Here is a 21,177-nt window from a genome sequence, read left to right on the forward strand (position 1 = left end):
GGGTTCGAATCCGTAGTAGTGTCTGGTGTTGTGCGCTTGGAAAATTAACTTCCCCACTCGACTAATGTGAAAATGAGTACATAGCTTCGGTTACCGACGCACTCTCTTTTTATTTCTTGTAGTTTTGTAAGGATATAAATATCCCATCACAGAGACTTCAATATAGAAGAAGAAGAAGGTCTCCAGTGCTCTTAAGCAGTGCGTAGGGTGGTGCCCATCTCCATTTCCGTAGCCCTTGGGCGACACAGTAGCAAGGCACTACAAATGGGAGCTAGTCCGCTGGTAGTGCTGTGTGTTTGACCTTCCCACACTCTTTCACATATTTGCTGAGTGCTGAGCAGAGAAAGAAGTGTGTACAATTTTTAAAGTCTTTGGTATGACCCGGCCGTGGTTTGAACTCACGACCTCCCGGTTACAAAGCGAGCACTGTACCAATTGAGCTATTGCCCTTCAATATACAATTGTTTAAAATTCTGGAGAACAAAAATGTATAACCAATACTTTCTACATGACTTGTATATGTAACTACGGAAATGGACGTTGGATATGGAAAATGCAATACAATACTCCCTTGAGTACTAGTAATACTATGTATGAGAAATGAAATATATACACAGATCATCACAGAGACTTCAATATACGTTTTAAGATACAATTGTTTAAAATCCTAGAGACCAAAAATGTATAACCAATACTTTCTACATGACTTGTATATGTAACTACGGAAATGGACGTTGGATATGGAAAATGCAATACAATACTCCCTTGAGTAATACTATGTATGAGAAATGAAATATATACACAGCTCAACACAGAGACTTCAATATACGTTTTAAGATACAATTGTTTAAAATCCTAGAGGATAAAAATGTATAACCAATACTTAATACATGACTTGTGTAACTAAGAAAATGGACGTTTAATATGGAAAATGCAGTACAATACTCCCTTGAGTAATACTATGTATGAAAAATGAAATTACATCTGAAATCATTCAACCGCCAAGTCCGGAGGCGGACTTGTTCAAATTAAACCCAGGAGACAGTCTTAAGGTAGCGGAATATGTGCAAGGATTTCACCGCTTCTTTTTTTATGCGTATGGCATTTTAAGGAGGTCATAATGGGGCATTATGTAATGTCGGTGAAGGTTAGACATTCAGGTAATAAGATACGCCAAAAAAGTTACTCAAGCAACAGTCGCTTGAGATATGATTTTGGAAAAATCATATCCAGTTGCTAAGTTTTGGAAAAATCATATACAGTTGCTTGAGTAACTGTTTTTGGGCGGCATTATGTAACATTGGTGCAACAAAAACTGAAATAATCTGATTGAAAAAAAACCTCGTATGATTGTAATTTACTTGCTAATACTAGATAGATCAGAACAGGACTTTCAAACCATTTTAAACTCTAAAAGCTACATGGATGATTGGAATACAAACACAAAAGTAAAAAGACATTTTCAATGGACGTTTTCGTTCTCAAAGCCTTTAAAACGCTTAGTTGAAATTTTACTAGGAAACAAAATGGAGGAATTGAGAAAAAGCCATTTGTCCTTCCGCTAACCTTTTAAACGGTATCACTAGGATAAAATCTAGAAAGTGTGTAGGCGCGGGGGACTAAGAACAAGTGCACGTCAAAACGATGTCCAAATACGGGGCGGTTAACGGGATTTTCCCCCCCATACGGAATGAAATTTGAACAGACGCCGACTTGCTATCAGATTATGTCTTATCGAATCTTGCGACAGTGCGGGGGAGTAAGAAAGATGAAATTTCAGTGACGCGGGACACTATTGTTGACATGATTTAAGAATGAGATATCCGATAGAATCGAAAATCCTGCTAAAGTTATAGTTACGTATATGGGCAACGGCAATGCCTCCAGTCAAGCGTAATGCCGCCCCCTTTCCTGTCCATAAACACTCGCCTACACAGATCGGAAACCAAACATACATCGTGCTTAATGTGGCTTTATGTGAAGATATGGCATAGACACTCTTTAACAGTGTCGCAAACGGTCTCCTAAAAGTTACGGCCGGCAACTCTTCCAGTCAAGCGTAATGCCGGTCCATTGCAGAAACGCAAACACTCGCCTACACAGATCGGAAAACAAACATCATTGTGTGTAGAGTGGCTTTATGAGAAGATGTGGCCATAGAAACGCTTCAACAACATTGCAAGCAGTCACCTAAAAGTTACCTTATGGGAACGGCAACTCTTCCAGTCAAGCGTAATGCCGTTCTATTCTATAAATAGTCGCCTACACTGATCGAAAAAAAAAACATTGTGTGTAGAGTGGCTTTATGGGAAGATATGGCATAGACATTCTTTAACCACGATGGTCAGATTTGGGCCCAAAAGTCCCACTCCGCTACTATGGAGATCGAATCCCCCGAACCCGCGAATCTTGTTCGATATGACGTCATTCGAATAGAGCGGGCGTTCGATCCGGGGTTACCCGCGGTCATTTACAGTAAAGCCGCTACAACCGGCTACTTCAAGCCCTTTTTTACTTGGGAACCACGGAACAGGAAAAATCCACCTTTCCACAAATATGAACTGTTTTCAAAATATTACATCTATGCCGTGATTTTATTGTGGATATGTAACATGTAACGAAGCTACTGCCGTCATCCTGGGTGACCTTGAAGGTCAGAATTCTTGTTGACGCTGTTATAAAATCCAGGTCCCCATATCCACGTGTCATAGCATGCGTGCAAACATGGTATTTTAACCATTCCCAAAAATCGCTCAAATTACCTCATTGAGGGCTTGTTTGGAAGAGGAACAATTTCCGCAGATTTCTGTCTTAGGGATTTTTTAAATATGGCCGCGATTATGAATTATCGGTATTTAAAGTTAAAACACTGCGTTTTTAGCTCTTCTTTTGACTGTAAGTCGAGTTTTAGTTAAAAAATAAAAAAATCCTAAGACAGAAAGTTTAAATTTACTGTAATATTTCTAAAAATCCAAAAATCTAACCTTATTTTTAATTTTCGGGGCCTCTTAAAATCAGTTGTTTGGTTCTCGTGAACCCTTTTTGAAATCCGCAATTAATCTCATTTGGAAGCAAATGTACACAAAGTGGAGCAAAGCCAGTGCAAGAATAACATTTGAGGTAAACAAAATCACTTATTACATTTTATTTTGACGAGTATTTACTCTCCAATTACTTTTGTTTATTTTCAAATTTTACCCGTTACCCCCGGGCCGGCCCGGGACTCCCGCGCGGCCACGTTCGAACACGTTCTGTAACCCGATACCTCCCTAGTAATGCGACTTTTAGCCTAGCAACCGACCGCCGTGAACAGTGTTGCAAGCAGTCCCCTAAAAGTTACGGCCGGCAACTCTCCCAGTCAAGCGTAGTTCCGCTCTATCTATAAACATTCGCCTACACAGATCGGAATCCAAACATCATTATGTGTAGGGTGGCTTTATGTGAAGATATGTCCTTAGAAACGCTTCAACAGTGTTGCAAGCGGTCACCTAAAATTTACGTAGTGGGAACGGTGAATCTTTCAGTCAAGCGTAATGCCGCTCTATTCTATAAACATTCGCCTACACAGATCGGAAACAAAACATCATTGTGTGTAGATTGGCCTCATGTGAAGATATGGCCATAGAAACGCTTCAACAACATTGCAAGCGGTATCCTAAAAGTTACGTAGTGGGAACGGCCGGCAACTCTTTCAGTCAAGCGTAATGCCGTTCTATGGCAGAAACGCAAACATTCGCCTACACTGATCGGAAACCAAACATCATTGTGTGTAGAGTGGCTTTATGTGACGATATCGCCTTGGGAACGCTTCAACAACATTGCAAGTGGTATCCTAAAAGCTACGTAGTGGGAACAGCAACCCTTTCAGTCAAGCGTAATGCCGTTCTATGGAAGAAACGCACACACTCGCCTACACTCATCGGAAACCAAACATCATCGTGTGTAGAGTGGCTTTATGTGAAGATATGGCCTAGACACTCTTCAACAGTATTGCAAGCCGTCTCCTAAAAGTTACGTAGTGGGAACGGCAACTCTTCCAGTCAAGCGTAATGCCGTTCTAAGGCAGAAACGCAAACACTCGCCTACACTCATCGGAAACCAAACATCATTGTGTGTAGAGTGGCTTTATGTGACGATATCGCCTTGGGAACGCTTCAACAACATTGCAAGCAATCTACGAAAAGTTACGTAGTGGGAACGGCCGGCAACTCTTTCAGTCAAGCGTAATGCCGTTCTATGGCAGAAACGCAAACACTCGCCTACACTGATCGGAAACCAAACATCATTGTGTGTAGAGTGGCTTTATGTGACAATATCGCCATGGGAACGCTTCAACAACATTGCAAGCAGCCAACTAAAAGTTACGTACTGTAGTGGGAACGGCAACTCTTTCAGTCAAGCGTAATGCCGCTCTATTCTATAAACAGTCGCCTACACTGATTGGAAACCAAACATCATTGTGTGTAGAGTGGCTTTATGTGACGATACGGCCTTAGAAACGCTTCAACAACATTGCAAGCAATCTACGAAAGGTTACGTAGCGGGAACGGTCGGCAATGCTTCCAGCCAAGCTTAATGCCACTCTATTCTATAAACAGTCGCCTACACTCATCGGAAACCAAACATCATCGTGTGTAGAGTGGCTTTATGTGACGATATCGCCTTGGGAACGCTTCAACAACATTGCAAGCAGCCAACTAAAAGTTACGTTATGGGAACGGCAACTCTTCCAGTCGAGCGTAATGCCGTTCTATTCCAGATACACTCGCCTACACAGATCGGAAACCAAACATCATTGTGTGTAGAGTGGCTTTATGTGATGATATGTCCATAGAAACACTTCAACAGCATTGCAAGCAGTCGCCTAAAAGTTACGTTATGGGAACGGCAACTCTTCCAGTCAAGCGTAATGTCGCTCTATTCTATAAACACTCGCCTACACAGATCGGAAACCAAACATCATTGTGTGTAGAGTGGATTTATGTGAAGATGTGGCCTCGATCAGAAACACTTCAACAGTGTTGCGAGCAGTCTCCTAAAAGCTATGTAGTGGGAACAGCCGGCAACTCTTTCAGTCAAGCGTAATGCCGTTCTATGGCAGAAACGCAAACACTCGCCTACACTCATCGGAAACCAAACACCATCGTGTGTAGAGTGGCTTTATGTGATGATATCGCCTTGGGAACGCTTCAACAACATTGCAAGCAGCCACCTAAAAGTTACGTTATGGGAACGGCAACTCTTTCAGTCAAGCGTAATGCCGTTCTATTCCAGATACACCCGCCTACACAGATCGGAAACCAAACATCATTGTGTGTAGAGTGGCTTTATGTGATAATATGGCCTTAGCTACGCTTCAACAACATTGCAAGCCGTCGCCCAGGCGTAGGCGTGTGCGTAGGCAGGCCGAAGAAATTGCACGTGATGGGAGTTTGGGTGGATAAAATGTCAAGTACGTCCTACTGGATAATACAGGAAATTGAGACCTGAGCTGCGGACAAAGGATAGTGGAGCAAAAATCCCGGGCGGGAAAGAGAGGATGTCCTTGTGGGCCCTTGGTTAGATTTTGTAATAACCTACAAGCACGTAGCTTTGGACTGTACGTACTGTATTAATTCTTAGTCAGTAGCCCTATTCAACATTCTGCCAAACATACTACCCATTGAACATATATGTAGAATTTTGCTAGACCTATACCAGCTAGTAATCTTACTATCTGCCATACGTTGTACCTGCTATAATTGTTGTGCAATAAACTTTGACTTGATGAAACTTTTATTTTTTTTTTAAATTCCACGAGTTTGTACGTGATTGGTATGTTGAGATACCAGGGACCTAAAATTCAAGAAAACGGTATGATATCCATTCAAGTTTCAACTCCTCTTGGTCCACCTAAGTGCCGCGATTTTTCCAGATAACACTCGAATCGGCCGCAACCGGCGTTTCAGCACCAAGGACATAGCAGGTTGGTGCACTGCACTCTGCCACAGCTGCCTCTACACGACACAGTGCACGAGTGTTTGAAATAACTACCGGGCTATGGACCGCCATACTTCATTAGAAGGTGTGAAAATATGTTTGCCAGAGCAGCCAACACCTTCTTTTGTCATACAATACGTTTGGAGGTTGGGCCGGCTGGGCCGGAGATGTAGCGGCAGGGCCGGAGATGTAGCGGTAGGGCCGGAGGTGTAGCGGCCGGGCCGGAGGTGTAGCGGCCGGGCCGGAGGTGTAGCGGCAGGGCCGGAGGTGTAGCGGCAGGGCCGGAGGTGTAGCGGCAGGGCCGGAGGTGTAGCGGCAGGGCCGGAGGTGTAGCGGCAGGGCCGGAGGTGTAGCGGCAGGGCCGGAGGTGTAGCGGCCGGCCGGAGGTGTAGCGGCAGGGCCGGAGGTGTAGTTTAACGGGGGTGTGCTAACAGTTCTCCCAGGACTCGACTCAGCTAACACGGCGACCTGGCAAGCTAATTCAGGGCTCTGTCTGCCTGTAAGATCTGCTCCAATGTCAGACCAATACAGAATTTTAATGCTTTTAAGAATACAGCGTATACAGCAAGGAATTCGACATGACAGAATTCGAAGGTCATATCAAACGCAGTCCGAACCCATGGTCGATCAGTACTTCCAAGAACATAGCTGAAAATTCAATATGGTGGAAGGACGAACAGTCCTGTGAATGACAGTCTCTGCCACATAGAGCACATCTGTAAGCTGACTCAAGTCTGTTGCAGAGTTCATTTTTCCGGGTCCACTTCTCTTTGCAACTGTGCATGTCTAGCTTCTCCTGAATTCAGCTGCCTGGACAGTGTGAACCTCAAGCAGGATCGGCCATAGGCAAAGTCCTTTCAGTGCTCTGTGTCAGTTTTATCTGATATTGTGACGAATAAGGCTGTAACTGTGCAAAACTACCAACATAGTAGTTAAAGTCTAAGGTAAACATGGCCTCACTGTCTGTACAGTAACTCAAAACATTTGAGTGGCCCCCATGAGCCTTGTTTTGCAGTGAACATGAAGTAAATAAAAAAAACGATATGCATCACAATATAGGGGTTTCTTTGCTCCCTACGGGGGCAACAAGATTGGAAAAATTATCATCTTGTCTAGGAGAGATATGTTAGTTCTGTTAATAAAGGAAAAGCCGCAGAGAAAATGATGTTTAACATTTACAATTGTAACACAATTTTATCACGTATTCATATATTCATATCTGTTATCATAATGGTGTTATATCTCCCTTGAGATTAGACATTTTTATCGACATTGATGTCGTCACATTTGAATAATCTTAGATGAACAGTTTCAATATTGCTACTAAAGTAACCAATATGTAATTTATTGTATTTCATTGAAGTTGCAACAGCAGTTTACTGCAGAGAAAAGAGAACCTAGTAGTATCACTATCTCAATGATATTCTGACAAAAAGTCTACATTTTCTGCATGAAAAACTTGAATATTTTGAAACATCAGTAACGATATTTATATTCTGACACAAGCAATGACATTCATATTTTCTGCACGAAGAATGTGAATAAGTTCTGAACCAAGCCACAGAAAGCTTCCTGAAGACTAAGTAAGACATACGTGGCATGTAATTCGTGCCTTCATGTACAATTTGCCGTCGGCGTTCCGGAAATGATTAAAGGTAACTTTGCGTGGGAAGTAATTTGACGGCGCTGGCGAGCTGTCAGAGACCTCTGACATTTTGCCGCGGGAGACCGCGCTTCCATTCCACTCAGCATGAGACATGGGGAAAATCACAGGCTATGTTTTACTTAGGCCATGTTGATGTCATTATGTGGATGACATCCTCTGGGAACCCCAAAACAGATGCGAGCGTGCGAATAAAAAAAAGTTTGGCAAAAAAAAAATAGCAAAAAAAGTTGCCTTCATGAATTCATTATGAAATCTACCTGGTCATGAAGGTTGAACAAATGACTAAACACACCAGAGTATGGTATAATGAATAATAGAATGAATCATTATGAAAAATATGAAATGAATGAAAATAAATGAATAAAAATCATTTCCTCCCCTTCCTCTTCTTTTTTTTTGGAATTGGTTTTGGCATTCTAAGACTTCAGTATCGCTTTCCAATATCTTTGTTGAAATTTATGACATATATATTTGCTACTTTTTCAGCTGCTCTTTTTTACGATTTACAGTATGGTCGAAAACGTTTTCTTTGAAACGGGTGAAAATTCATCCATAAACTAGAGTTCCCCGATCTCATACCTTCGCCAAATGATGTTAATCTTTATGACTGACAAATTATAGATTATTCCCCCCTGATTTAACAAATAGAATCATGAATTATATCATTTTATCATATTCTCAACCAAAAGACAGTCTTATATTAACAAACAATGCCATTCTAGCATTTCCTCATAAATTATGCAAATAAGGTCCTGATTTGAATACATTATGTTTAGTGATGTTCACCTTCACTTAACTTTCAAATACCACAAGTATGAAATTCCAGGCAGTTATCTTATATATATATATATCAGTTATAACATAATTATAAAATTTTCTCATTAATTATGCAAATTAAGTCCTCATTTACATAATTAATATCTGTCTGTGTTTCTCTTATTCTCAATTACCAATGTCACAAGCTTCAATAGTCCAACCATGGAATGAAGCTGATTTATAGAATATCCCCATAAATTATGCAAATTACATCCATATTTGCGTAATTGTCAAATAATTATATCAAGCATCACATAAGCTACCTACATACCAAAAATCACGACGATCCGTCAACCGGTTCTTGAGTTACATTGAGTTGAATATTTTCAAACATATAGTCCTGTAGTTCCAGAGCAAGCCGCTAGGGGGCCCAAACTCACGTCACTTCTTCCCCAGCACAAGAGCTACCTACCATCCAAATTTCGTCACCCTAGCATGTCTAGATCATGAGATATCAAAACCGGAAGTGCAGCTGCAGTACCATAACAAGCCGCTAGGAGGTCCAAAATCTAATCATTTTGAGGTCTCATCAAGACCTACCCACCTACCAAGTATCAAGACAATCCACCAAGGCCTTCTAAAGTTATCGTGTTTACTAGACACACACACACACACACACACACACACATACACGAACGCCTCTGAAAACATAACCTTCTTGGCGAAGGTAAAAATGATATAACCAAAACCAAGGTGGCCTCTGCACCTGTCAAAAGCGATACATATCATATGTAAAGGATTTATAAATGGGTATAGAATGCTGATACAATGATGTTCGGGGATAACGGTGAGACAGAATATGCAATCTGTTACTTTAAAATTAATATTCAGGTAAATAGAAATATCATCTCAGAACCTCTTGAAAGCACTGTGCCTGCAAACCTTTCAAACTGTACAGGCTAATGGAGCCTGTCTTTAAAGTGTCGTATACTTTTAGCGTTGAAAGGATTGGATGGTGCAGAAGATCCTCTGGGAAAGGATCAATAGTAATGGTAGCCGAGAGACGCAACAAATGGATTTTATGTAAGAACAAGTACTGTAGATGTCCCATGGCAGGGCTCAAAATTCATTTTTTGGAATAGGTCGCTGGATCACCCAACCTAAAAAATTGGGTGCACTAAAATATTCTAGGTGCACCATATAAGATAAAATAAGTAAAAAGTTATAATAATTATGTTTCGTTGATGAAGGTTAGACATCCAGGTAATATGATACACCCAAAAGCAGTTACTCAAGCAACTGGATATGGTTTTGGAAACGTCATGACTTTTCCAAAATCATATCCAGTTGCTTGAGTAACTACTGCTTTTGGGCGTATAATTATGTTTCATTTCAAGAAAAGTGCTGTAACAATGATTGTATTATTTTTTTTTATCCTAGGATATTAAGAATGTGCTGTATACTACTATACATTTAACATCTTTACATAGTTACATAAACCTACGAAAATATTTAGGTGCACTGGTGCACCCACGGAAAGAAATTGGGGGCACGGCTCCAAATTCAGGTGCACTAAGGTGCACATGCACCCAGCATTTCGAGCCCTGATGTAAGAACAAATAGATGTCCCATGGAAAAAGTTTTCTTACAGTCAAAAGCATAGCTATAGTTGAAGAGTGGAACCCTTGGGACAACAGAGATACATATATGTACCCTAAGGAGTAGCCATGTTATAATGGTATCTGAGAGGAATATCACATACATCGTAACTCAAGACCGTGTGTGTGTACAAGGGTCATGTTTGTAATAACACTGATGTATAGCAGCAGACAGTCAGTCTGGCTTTTACCACTGGGGACACTCAGTGAATCGTATGGACCAAATGTGATGCAAATATTTTTGACTCATACATACAGTAACATGAACATTACATAGTCGTCGGGGACAAAGAATTAATGTAAAATCGATAGAAATGTGAAAAATCCTTCAAACAGGTAACAAAACAAAGGGTAGATGGCTTAAAATATATTATACACATGGTTACCAGGTGCTATGTATCTGGTTGTACAATATGGAAAAAGAAACAGTTAAAAATGAAATTCACTTGGTACACTGCGTGAAACCAGCAGATCCTCGATGCCACTTGTGAAAAATATTAATTCTATACACATATAATAATATTATACATGTTGAAGAAATGATATACATCTAAGATTGCTAGGGACCCTATCTTAGAGCTCTCACAACTTGTGCTACCTGGTATATTCAAAACTGGATGTGGTGGCCATTTCGATTTTGCAACTTCCATTTACACTTGCTGTCAGAAGTGTGAAACATGCATTCTGTAACGCTAGAAATTTACTGCTATAGCAAAATCTGTCATAGCCTCAATAATAGAATCAGGGCAATGGGAAGTCAGTGGCAAACTCATGATATTTATTTGAGCACAATACATCTGTAAAAGGCAGGCATGACCAAAATAAGATGAAATAACAGAGAGGGCAAAACAAGAAATAATAATCAATACCAACAAAAAACAACTGTACAATAATAACTGTAACAAAAACACTAACAACTAGAATGATTATGACAAAAATTTACAATTACATAATGAAGTATTGCATAAATAACATCTTGATAATATAGATCATGGAGATGATAATATGTCGTATCTAAATGAAAGGACAAACACTGGATGAGTACAAGGAGGTTTTTTAACTCCATGATGAGTAGAACAAAAATAGCAGTGCCTTCAAGCACATTTGTACTGTGCATGAGTGCCACCTGTCGATTTATCACAAAAGTGCAACCCACCTGGTTGATGTCCTGCAGGCTGCACCAGGTGGAGAAGGGCTGCAGGCGGACATCAACATCACACAGCTTCAGCTCCGCCTCCCCAATCTGCAGCCAATCAATGAACAGGTGGAGATATTTGAATTTTTGCTTTGATGATGTCAGTTACTTCCTATAACATTACTATGATCATAATGTTTATCTGCCATTTTGCTCCCGAACAACTAGCCGTTGCAATGTTTAATTTGTGTGGTATTAAAAGAGAAGTGTTTGCAAATAATTCTGACAGTTGATGCCTTGTCTTAAAATTGTCAGATTTTGAACAAAATTATGACTATCAAAGGTAAAAGAGTAGACTGAGGTGTTTTAATTTGTTAATTCAACCATTCCACAGCTAGGGCATGCCAAAAGTCCTATATAGCCTTAGCTCGGGGATGGTTAAAACTCTGATCGCAAAAGGTAGTGCCCAAAATCCCAATTGGAGCAACTGTGAAGTTATTTGCCAGGTTTTTATAGTAAGGCCATACTGATTAAATTTTCTGGATGACATCCTCTGAAGACCCCCAAACTAGTGCGCGTGGGCAAATAAAAACAAAATTCTGGCCAAAAATAAAAATGCTACTAAACCACAGGAATACAAACCTGGTATTGTGAATTTGCCGCAGTACTTAGCGACGTATACGACAAGCCGGCATATGCTGGCTTTTTGCGGAATTTACGAATCGGTACTGTATGTATGTACTGAGCTCTTGAGCCGTGGAGCTTCGAATTCGGTAGCCTCTGTATTGTCGCTAACTACCATGGACTACCCAGGCCTAGAGCCAGGACAGAGCCTCGGTGGACGTGATCTTTTTTTTTTTAGATGTCATCCATAAAATTAAATCGGTGTGGCCTAACTGAGTGTTGCAATTTGGAAATTTATCTTCCTTATTTGGATTATCTACATCATAAATCAAGCTGGATCATAACAGATTTCATAGAGACTATTACTGCATTCCAGCCCAATTGGATTTGCAGAAAGTACACCCTCTCCTTTTCCCAGAGACCCGCTCGGTAACTTTATCACCAGGAACAGGAACCTGATTTGTGGTGAAGTCTGTTGTCTGGAATGCAATTTCTGGCTCCAATACTGGGACCACGGCATAGACAAAACACCAAGGTAACGTCTTTAGAGGGAAGTTAAGTGTCTGTGTCTAGACATAGTAGTTGCTCTTGAATTGACTTCTGATGGTAAGTTATTACAGAGAGTCCTGGGTTTTTGGCGTGTCGAACATGAAATCGTTAAAAGGTAGTGACAAAATACAGTATCTATGGAGCCAAACTGAAAGGACATTCACAGGGAAAAGAAAGCCCACAATCACAACAAAAGGCAGGAAAATTGTATTGGAAACAAAACAACATTTCCACACAATCTTCTACCAGTCTAACTGCTCTAAATACCTTTGGTACGTGCTTGTAGCTTTCCTCGATTTTCAAGTGATTTTCTACTTTAAGTGATTTACTACAGTACTCTTCATGCCTTCAGTAAAGCCATGCAAATCCTAGGGGGTTTTCTTGCAGCTGTCAAATTTACTGTCATCACACGATTTTGATCGTGGGATTTCACAGGCTGTGACAGAATCAACGGCTGATAATGACCTAAAAATACAGCTGAATTTTGTACATTACAAATGCATTGACCATGCCAACTATATTACTCAGTTTGCAATTGCAACTAACTTTCGTATGAAAACTATTGCATGTTGTCATGCATTTTCGTACAATGATCGTATGACAGACCATTGCCAGCCATGTGAAAATCTTGAGATTTTCCCACAGTTGTATCATTTTGTTCGAAGAAGTCACCTTTGGCTATCCCAAGAATGCACTCAGATTGCAATCGTACTGCGATTGTGCGACAAATGTGATCGAACCATCAAGAAGAAAGTGCACGACTCACCGGCCTCTGTCGGGAGAACTTGTCGTAGGCGTACACACAGAACTGCAGGATCCGGGAGTCCAGGTCATCCTCACGCACGTGGAAGATGAACCGCTCGTTAAACACCGGGTTGGGACTCTTACGGTACACCTGGGGGAACGACAGGAGGAGATACAATAATCTTCAGGAAGTCAAGTCCTCCCCTTCCTCAACTCTTCCCTTTTTCTACTCTCCTCCTTCTTCAACTCTCCTTCCTCTTCAACTCTTCCCCAACTCTTCCCCATCCTCAACTCTAATCCCATTATTTCCCATTAAGTCAAGAGGGCCTGCATGGGGGGGGGGGGGTACATGTAATGATTATGCAAAATTTTTGCCGCCGATTACGAATCACGTTAAAGTCTCAGAGCTGATTACGACTTCACACTTTGCAGCTAATGTACTATTACGAATTACGTTGATTTTGGGGCGAGGCTGCCTATGGATCACGAAGACTAAAAAGGCCTGATTATGCCTTACAAAAAAGGACATGCAGGCCCCCATTCAAGCTATAAAAACTAATGGGAAAAATATTACTGTCGTGTTAAGAGAACTTTGACTTGCTATCTGATGTCATGATTCTTTTAAGTGTCAAGAGACTGAGGATCAGTGCTTCCGATGAAGGTCAAAAATTTTATTGAACATTCGGTAACTGGACTCAACATTTAAAAATGTACAATAACGTAGCAAGTTTTTCTTTCTTTTTCATGATTTTCATGTAGCAAGGAAACTATCCCCCCTTTCTAGGCTCGAGCCACATGTAGAAGTGAAGTGTAAAATTACGATAAACACTTAACTGTGGTGCAATCAGCAGCCTTTGTCCTTTTACAACATCTGACAATCATCTTCAAACTCCCTTTTCATCACCCACCAGTTCAACTGATCGCGTAAAGTACCTTTCCAATCATTCCCCCCTCTCCTATCCCTTCCCATCACAGATATTCATTAAGATAATATTCCCCGTAAATCCGTCTCCACTGGAATGCAATATCCTGAGTCGAGAGGGGCGATATCGACCGGAATGTTAAATCAGAGTCACTGCCAGACTCGCCCCAATAACTCACAATCAAACATCTAATATCATTCCACTTGACCGTGCATGAAGGATGGGTATTGATCCGGCTATAACTCCAGAGGAGACGAGGGATAGGGCCTGATTTGCATTCCCTTGTGAAGCCATTTATCATACAGGTTGAGGACAATAAAAAGCAGAACTAAACGATATTGGAACTCACAAATTCCCTACTTTGTTAGACTGCCCAATGATTCAAATACTGCCTGATTGTGCAGCACGAGGACTTTTTAAGATTTCAATTGATGTTAAATGTTTGTATATTTTTATTGTAATGAAAAATTGTGATTTTAAGTACATGTAAAGGAGTGTGTAATTTGGTCTGCAGACTGTGAAATACTTCTTGCTGTTTTACTACAGTAACTACAAATACCGGTAAACCATTTAATTCTTATACATACAAATGTATGCAGAAGGAATCAAGAGAAGGCCAATGGTAAATGGTAAGTGATGGGAAGTAAAGCTATGCGAGATAAAGAAACAATTCAAGTAATATTCAATGGGTCCTGTCCTTGGTGCTGAAAATCTGGCTGCCCCTCTCCACTGCATTTTACTTCTCCAACTGAAGTCAGGTACCCATTGAGGAAATTCTGCTTTTAAATGATTATACTAATTTATAGAGACATTTTATGTATCTATTTCATCTTGGGACGGCTGGGTGCCCCCTTTCAGCCTGCAATAGCTGTTTTCCGATGAGGCCCAGCATATTACAAGACAAGACATTCTTACAAAACAAAGGAGGACAACATATTAACATAAAGCATAAGAGTCAATTGCGTTGGAACGTCTTTTGTTTCTCCCGTACCTTGGACTGAGCGGCAGGCTCGTTGTTGGGGTGCAGGAAGATCTTGACAAAGCTGTCAATAGGCCCTTGGTAGTCCTGTATGGCCAGGTCCTGTGCCTGTATGACGGTGACCAGGAGCTGCTGACGGGCAGCGTCGTACTCCAGCGTGAACTCCAACTGGCCCATGCCTGGGAGCAGCTCCGCCACCAGAGACTCAAACACAGAGCAGTCTGAGCTGATCGTCTCACTGGAGAGGAAACAGTGCAACGTAATTAGTTTATCTAGCCTATTACTCGTTCAGCTGGGAACCAAGAGGTCCAGGGTTTGATCCCCTATGCCTGTGACTGAGCTCAGCCACCAGTGACTCAAACACAGAGAAGTCCACGCTGATCATCTCACTGGGGAGAAAACCATGCAAAGTAATTAGTACATATAGCCTTATAGTCATTCGGCTCGGAACCAAGAGGTCCCGGGTTTGATCCCCTATGCCTGGGAGCAGTTTGGCCACAAGTGACTCAAACACAGAGCAGTCCGAGCTGATCGTCTCACTGGAGAGGAAACCTTGCAACTTAATTAGTTTATATAGCCAGATAGTCATTTGGCTCGGAACCAAAGGTCCCGGTTTCGGGCCCAACATGCTCAAATGTTGTGCCCTTGGGTCGGGGTGGAAATGAGTGCCTAGATTTGGGTAGGGATGTCCCTCAGATAGGACAGCAAATGGAGATCCCGTGTTTGTGATGAATTCACACTCCACACACGTTAAAAAACCCTAACTCTAACCCTAGCCCTAACCCTAGCCATAACCCTAACCCTAACCCTAGCCCTAGCCCTAGCCCTAACCCTAACCCTAACCCTAACCCTAACCCTAGCCCTAACCCTAACCCACCACTGTTTTCGAAAAAGGGTAGGGGCCAACCCACTAATTAGGTTGAGAAATAGAATTGTAGACCGTAAAATGCTTGCACATCTGGTAGGTTTCTAAAAGGTGCTTGTATCGGAGTAACAATTACCCCATCAAAAAAATACATTTAGATAATCACTACAGTGCAGACAAAACACATTACCTGTGATTTCTAGTGAAGACAACTCGGATTTTTCAAACATCCACAACAGGAAATCCAACATGTAACCTTACCACCTTCATGTGTGTGTAGTTAAGTCTTTATGACTGTCTACAAATACCAGCTGTCTACAACACCTGTGGCGTTGCTAAAAATACATAAAACTCAATATCAATTTTCACAGGGTGTTGGGGAAACAAAAGGGCAGGAGGATTGAACTTTTCAAACGGTCCACGCATTAACTTAAACACTCGGCATATTCCAAATTCACTGAAATCATATCCGACAATAGGTAGACACATAATCATGTTATTCCAAAGGTTGTTTTCCAACAACTTGGTGTTGAAGACATATTTCAGATATTTTGGCAATCTTTTGAATGATAGTAAAATAAAGATTTTGCTCATTTTGGTTGAATATATGACAATATATGCTGTGACAATTCATTCATCGTTTAAATGAAATACCAAATAAACCTACCCCTTCCCAAGGTGATGTATATTGATTATGTAATCAAAGGCATTTATGATTTGTTATTATGATGAATTATACCACATCATGTTATGCTAAGCATAGAATTTCTCAAAATTTTAAAAGTGACTCACAGTCAGTCAGCCAATATGCACACATATCACAGTCAGCCTCTAACTGTTAGTACTGTACCTTCCATGAGTTTGCAAAATACAAGGACAATACAACACTGTATTCTAACCGTGTTCCGTTCTGAATACTGCCTGATCGTTAAGGATTTGTGAATGTCGGAAAGCTTCTGTGCGTGCCCGTGAGATTTCATATGAGCTCGTTATCGCAGTCAAAATGTGGTGACGGCGACCTTTTGGAGCTCTTAACCTTTGCGCAAACGTTTTAACGGCTAGGGCATTTCCCAAGGTCTGTTCACTGGTAGAGCTTTTAAACGAAAGGTCACGCCACTTTTCAACATTGAAGAGTCAAACGGCATGAAGATGACATCGATCTTTTTACACCTCACGTTTCGTCGTTCAATACCAGAGGATGCGGGTAAATATCAAACAATATTTTATACTACTACGGCACTTATTTCCAGCTGTGAAAGAAAATAGTGATACTAGTGAATAAAATCCATTATATCTTTTTTTAGTACTTGGGTGGTAAGAAATAAATAATACAATTTTGAAAATCAATACAGAATACAAAAAAATTTTATACATTGCTCACAAAGTTTTGTCTAACAGGGTGTACTGCATATTAACTAACCCTTACCTACATGTAACCCTAGCCCTAGCCCTAGCCCTAGCCCTAGCCCTAGCCCTAGCCCTAGCCCTAGCCCTAGCCCTTAAGCCCTAGCCCTTAAGCCCTAGCCCTAGCCCTCACCCAAGTCAGGACACATCAGTGAAAGTAATAAGATATGCCAAAAAACAGTAACTGTTACTCAAGCAACTAAGTATGACTTCGGAAACAGTCAGATGTTTCCGATAGCATCCACTACCTTTTCTTTTGTCAGTGACATTAAGAGACTGCAGGAGAATTGCAGGCTTATAAGTACAAACTATTGATTGATATGCAAGTAAGTGAAGACAAATTTTTTCCAAAAAGGACTTAGGTAGTGGATGCTACCTGAAACGTCTAGTAACCGTTTCCAAAATCATATCCAGCTGCTTAACTGTTTTAACCCTCTCTTCCAGTGACACCCACTGTAGGTTATCACCTACTTTAGGGATATTGTTTCCCTGCAATGTACCAGCTGCTGCCTGCAGTTGCTATTGACCCAATCACACAGAGGGTCGATTTATAGAAAGGTCGGGTGTCTACAGATTACAAAGAGTTGGTCTGGTCGATACCAATTCATGTGCTGGCATCAGCAGGAATAGGAGGAGGGTGCCAACAGAATGAAGTTTAAGAGGGGACTACGAAATTGCTTCATCAGCTTAGGTAGCGTCGCAACAGGCCTTTATTGGTAAGAGAGTGTCAAGGGTGGTGTGGCAAGGTGCACTACGTGGCAACTTCACCGCACAGAATAATAAAGAACAATGAATAGTGAGTCAGGGGTGTTTTCAATGGCAGAAAAAGGCAGACCTTTCTTGATAGGATCTTTTGTGTGGCATTGCAGGTACTATTAAGTGGCAAGAAGATATGATAGAAAGGACATAAAAATGGTAAGCCAGTACGAAGATGATTATACTGCAGCTGAAAATCATATCATATCTAGGGTAAAGACACTTTTTACCATACTGTAGTGTGATAGAAATGAATTCTAATGGCTTATTACATGCATGTGTAGTTATCGTCTATTGCAAACTTCGTGGGTGGGTGGATGTCGCCTGTGTGTGTAGTAGATCTTGTGTTGGCGTCTAAGTTTTAGCCTGTCGAGCCACAGGTTTTGCATATTTTGATGCTTGAGTTGGGCTCTAATATCTTTGAAACATTACGGTAGCAAGCTATTTCTTCCACACGAGTTACCAAGTTGAACGTAATAGTCCAAAAAACATGAACATTCTTAGCATTACTAAAATTAGATACTTGAAATAAAATTTGGAGATAACAAAACCAGTTTTACTTACATCGAGGCAGATCTTTCAAGCAGAGGACTCTCTCGGTCCCGGGTTGGACTCTCTCGTTCCCGGGTTGGGCTGTCTCGTTCCCGGGTTGGGCTGTCTCTTTCCCGGGTTGGGCTGTCCCGTTCCCTGCAGGGGCTGGCCTGTTCACGCTCCTCTCGCTCCAGTACCTGATTTCAAAGATTTTAATAATTTGTTATAGTACACAAATGTGCATCTTTTAACTAACGCATCGTACTAGTTTTATTATATCTTGTATACTTCGACTGTACATAAATTGTTGTTGTAGTGTGTTTTGTGCAATAACTTTCAATTGATAAATTTGTTCTGTAATTATAACTTTTTTAAATATTTAGTAATAATTGTTTAAGTCTATTCTATGATAATGTATGTATGTACTATCACCATAATTCAGTCTCAGGACTGTAAGCGTGACATTACAAATGTATGTGAGGGAAATGTCAAATAAACCATTCTTATTATTAGAGATACATTGTTACATTATGTATTGCTAGGACAAAATTCACCCAATCTGCAGGTACACAGTACGATACATTCCATGAATTATTGTCATGTCCAACTACATGTACCATATCTGCTTATGTAGGTCAATTTTTGTACACTTTATTCCATAAGCGAGAACATATCATCAATACATGACCATATGGCAACTCAAATACTGTTTAGATAGTCGTTTGTAGTAAGTTAAGTTTTGTAGTATTGTTGTATTACTGCCATCCATTGTACCTTGTACGATTGTTGAGGGGGGGTCCCTACAATGCTCTACGCTGAATTCGGAAACCTCTTGATTACGCTTTAAAGTAAATTCCATGTGGCTACAACGCATTACGTAGAATAAAAATGCCAAATACGCTCTACGCAAAAATATTAGAGCGGTCCGTTTACGCTCTACATAGAATTAAAACGGCCGATTACGCTCTACGGAAAAGGGCTTGCGGGCCCCCATTGTTGAACAATAAAGTTCATTCATTCATATTATTACCTCTTCGGGAGCACTTGCGTACCCCTCTCCTACGTCATCATTATGCGTGCTCTCGTCGCCGGGATCCGAGGTGATGTCATCGCCCTTCACCGATTCGTACTCGGTTTGCTCGGTGTCCTGGCGGGGGAGGGCTCCGGTCGGCTGCTCTTCCACGGGTGACTTGAATTCCTCGATGTATGGCTGCACATACTGCACCGTGGCAGGGTCGAGGGGGAGTGCAGACGCCTCCTGTTTCACCTGGGGAATGAAATGGAGAATAACAGTCAGTAAGAATATTCTTCAATCAGTGACTTCAATCAACAGTTAGAAACACGTACCTCCAAATTTCTGATGTCGACTGTACATCTTGATCACAGAGTGACCTAGACTTGCTAGAACATGAGACTAGGTCGAGACTTGTGCGGATCTTCTGGCCTTTCAACCTCTTCGAAAAATGGAGAAAATTGGTCTTCACTTATTTGCAGATCAATCAATAGTTTGTACTTATAAACCTGATTTTCTGACAACTCTCTAGTGTCACTGATGAAAGGTAGTGGATGCTATCTGAAACGTCTGACCATTTCCAAAATCATATCCAGTAACTTCTTGTTTTGTCACAGTTCTCTGAGGTGCCAGACGTGACTCAGTGTGACACTTAGATTGCAAAGTACATCATGTATATTATAATTGGAATGATGGTGAAGATAACTTGAAAGCAAGTTATCACCAAGTTGCAGTCACAGATCATATCTTATGCAACAATACTAATTTATACTATGCTTAACCCTGGGGCAACTCTTATGCAACAGAAGTAATCATCTACCTCAACGACTACCTAGGCAACCGTTACATAACCTTAGTAATTATCCCATTCACACCGGGTACCTGCGTAGACTCAGACATTGATTCAGAACAAGCAGCATGTACGTGCAAAGTATCACTTACATTCGTCTCAAACACATCATTCACGCTTGAATTGTAGTCATTAATGAATATAGCGGGCTCATCCTGTATATGTGCAGTGCTAATACACTAAAATATTTTATTCTACGTGCACAATTACTATCATTTCACAAGACTGGAGTTGTATGTAATTACTCCATACACTTTCAAAGAAGTTGCTTTATCGTTATTTTTAGCATTGGGCTTTTACCATATTTTATGTCCTTTTCTGCTTGTTAGAAGTGTTCTCCGTGGGATTTCTGTCACCTTTCCATGTCCATTTCAACTGTAAAAACTATATTTTTATTTTACACCCACCTCAGAGTATCATTTTCGTCCCAAGCACACTTCAGTCCATATGGATCCTACATATCTCCCGCCTATACTTAAACTACAGCAATTATACTTTATGACAAAAGCCATCGATTTTGCTTTGTTGCCAAATGTACCCGGAAGTATTGTTTTGGGTGGCTGAGCATGCGTTTGTGTGTATGACTGTCTGGAGAGTACACTAACATCACGTGGGTGGCAGGGGGAGGATCAGGAGATGAAAAGGTCAGACACAGGAAATGGCTCTGGTCCTGAGCCAGCAGGAATTCAGGAAGCGGAGGATTGCACGAGGGACCGTCCTATACTTCCCGGAAGCCTGAAATCTAT

General features: G+C 41.0%; 1 protein-coding gene across 1 annotated transcript in view; it reads right to left on the bottom strand.

Annotated features, from left to right (window-relative positions):
• The window catches only part of LOC109467450 (synaptotagmin-12-like), a 49,807-nt gene that overhangs the window by 15,999 nt on the left and 12,631 nt on the right, over window positions 1-21,177 (bottom strand). Inside the window, exons 3-7 of the mRNA XM_019765439.1 lie at window positions 19,600-19,836; window positions 18,603-18,766; window positions 15,026-15,251; window positions 13,134-13,262; window positions 11,216-11,302 (exon numbers count right to left, since the gene is read on the bottom strand). Coding sequence (XP_019620998.1) covers window positions 11,216-11,302; window positions 13,134-13,262; window positions 15,026-15,251; window positions 18,603-18,766; window positions 19,600-19,836 — 843 coding nt within the window. The remainder of the gene's footprint in view (window positions 1-11,215; window positions 11,303-13,133; window positions 13,263-15,025; window positions 15,252-18,602; window positions 18,767-19,599; window positions 19,837-21,177) is intronic.

The sequence above is a fragment of the Branchiostoma belcheri genome, unplaced genomic scaffold (genome assembly GCF_001625305.1).
Source record: "Branchiostoma belcheri isolate BF01 breed outbred unplaced genomic scaffold, Haploidv18h27 scaffold18, whole genome shotgun sequence".
Classification (NCBI taxonomy): Eukaryota; Metazoa; Chordata; class Leptocardii; order Amphioxiformes; family Branchiostomatidae; genus Branchiostoma; species Branchiostoma belcheri.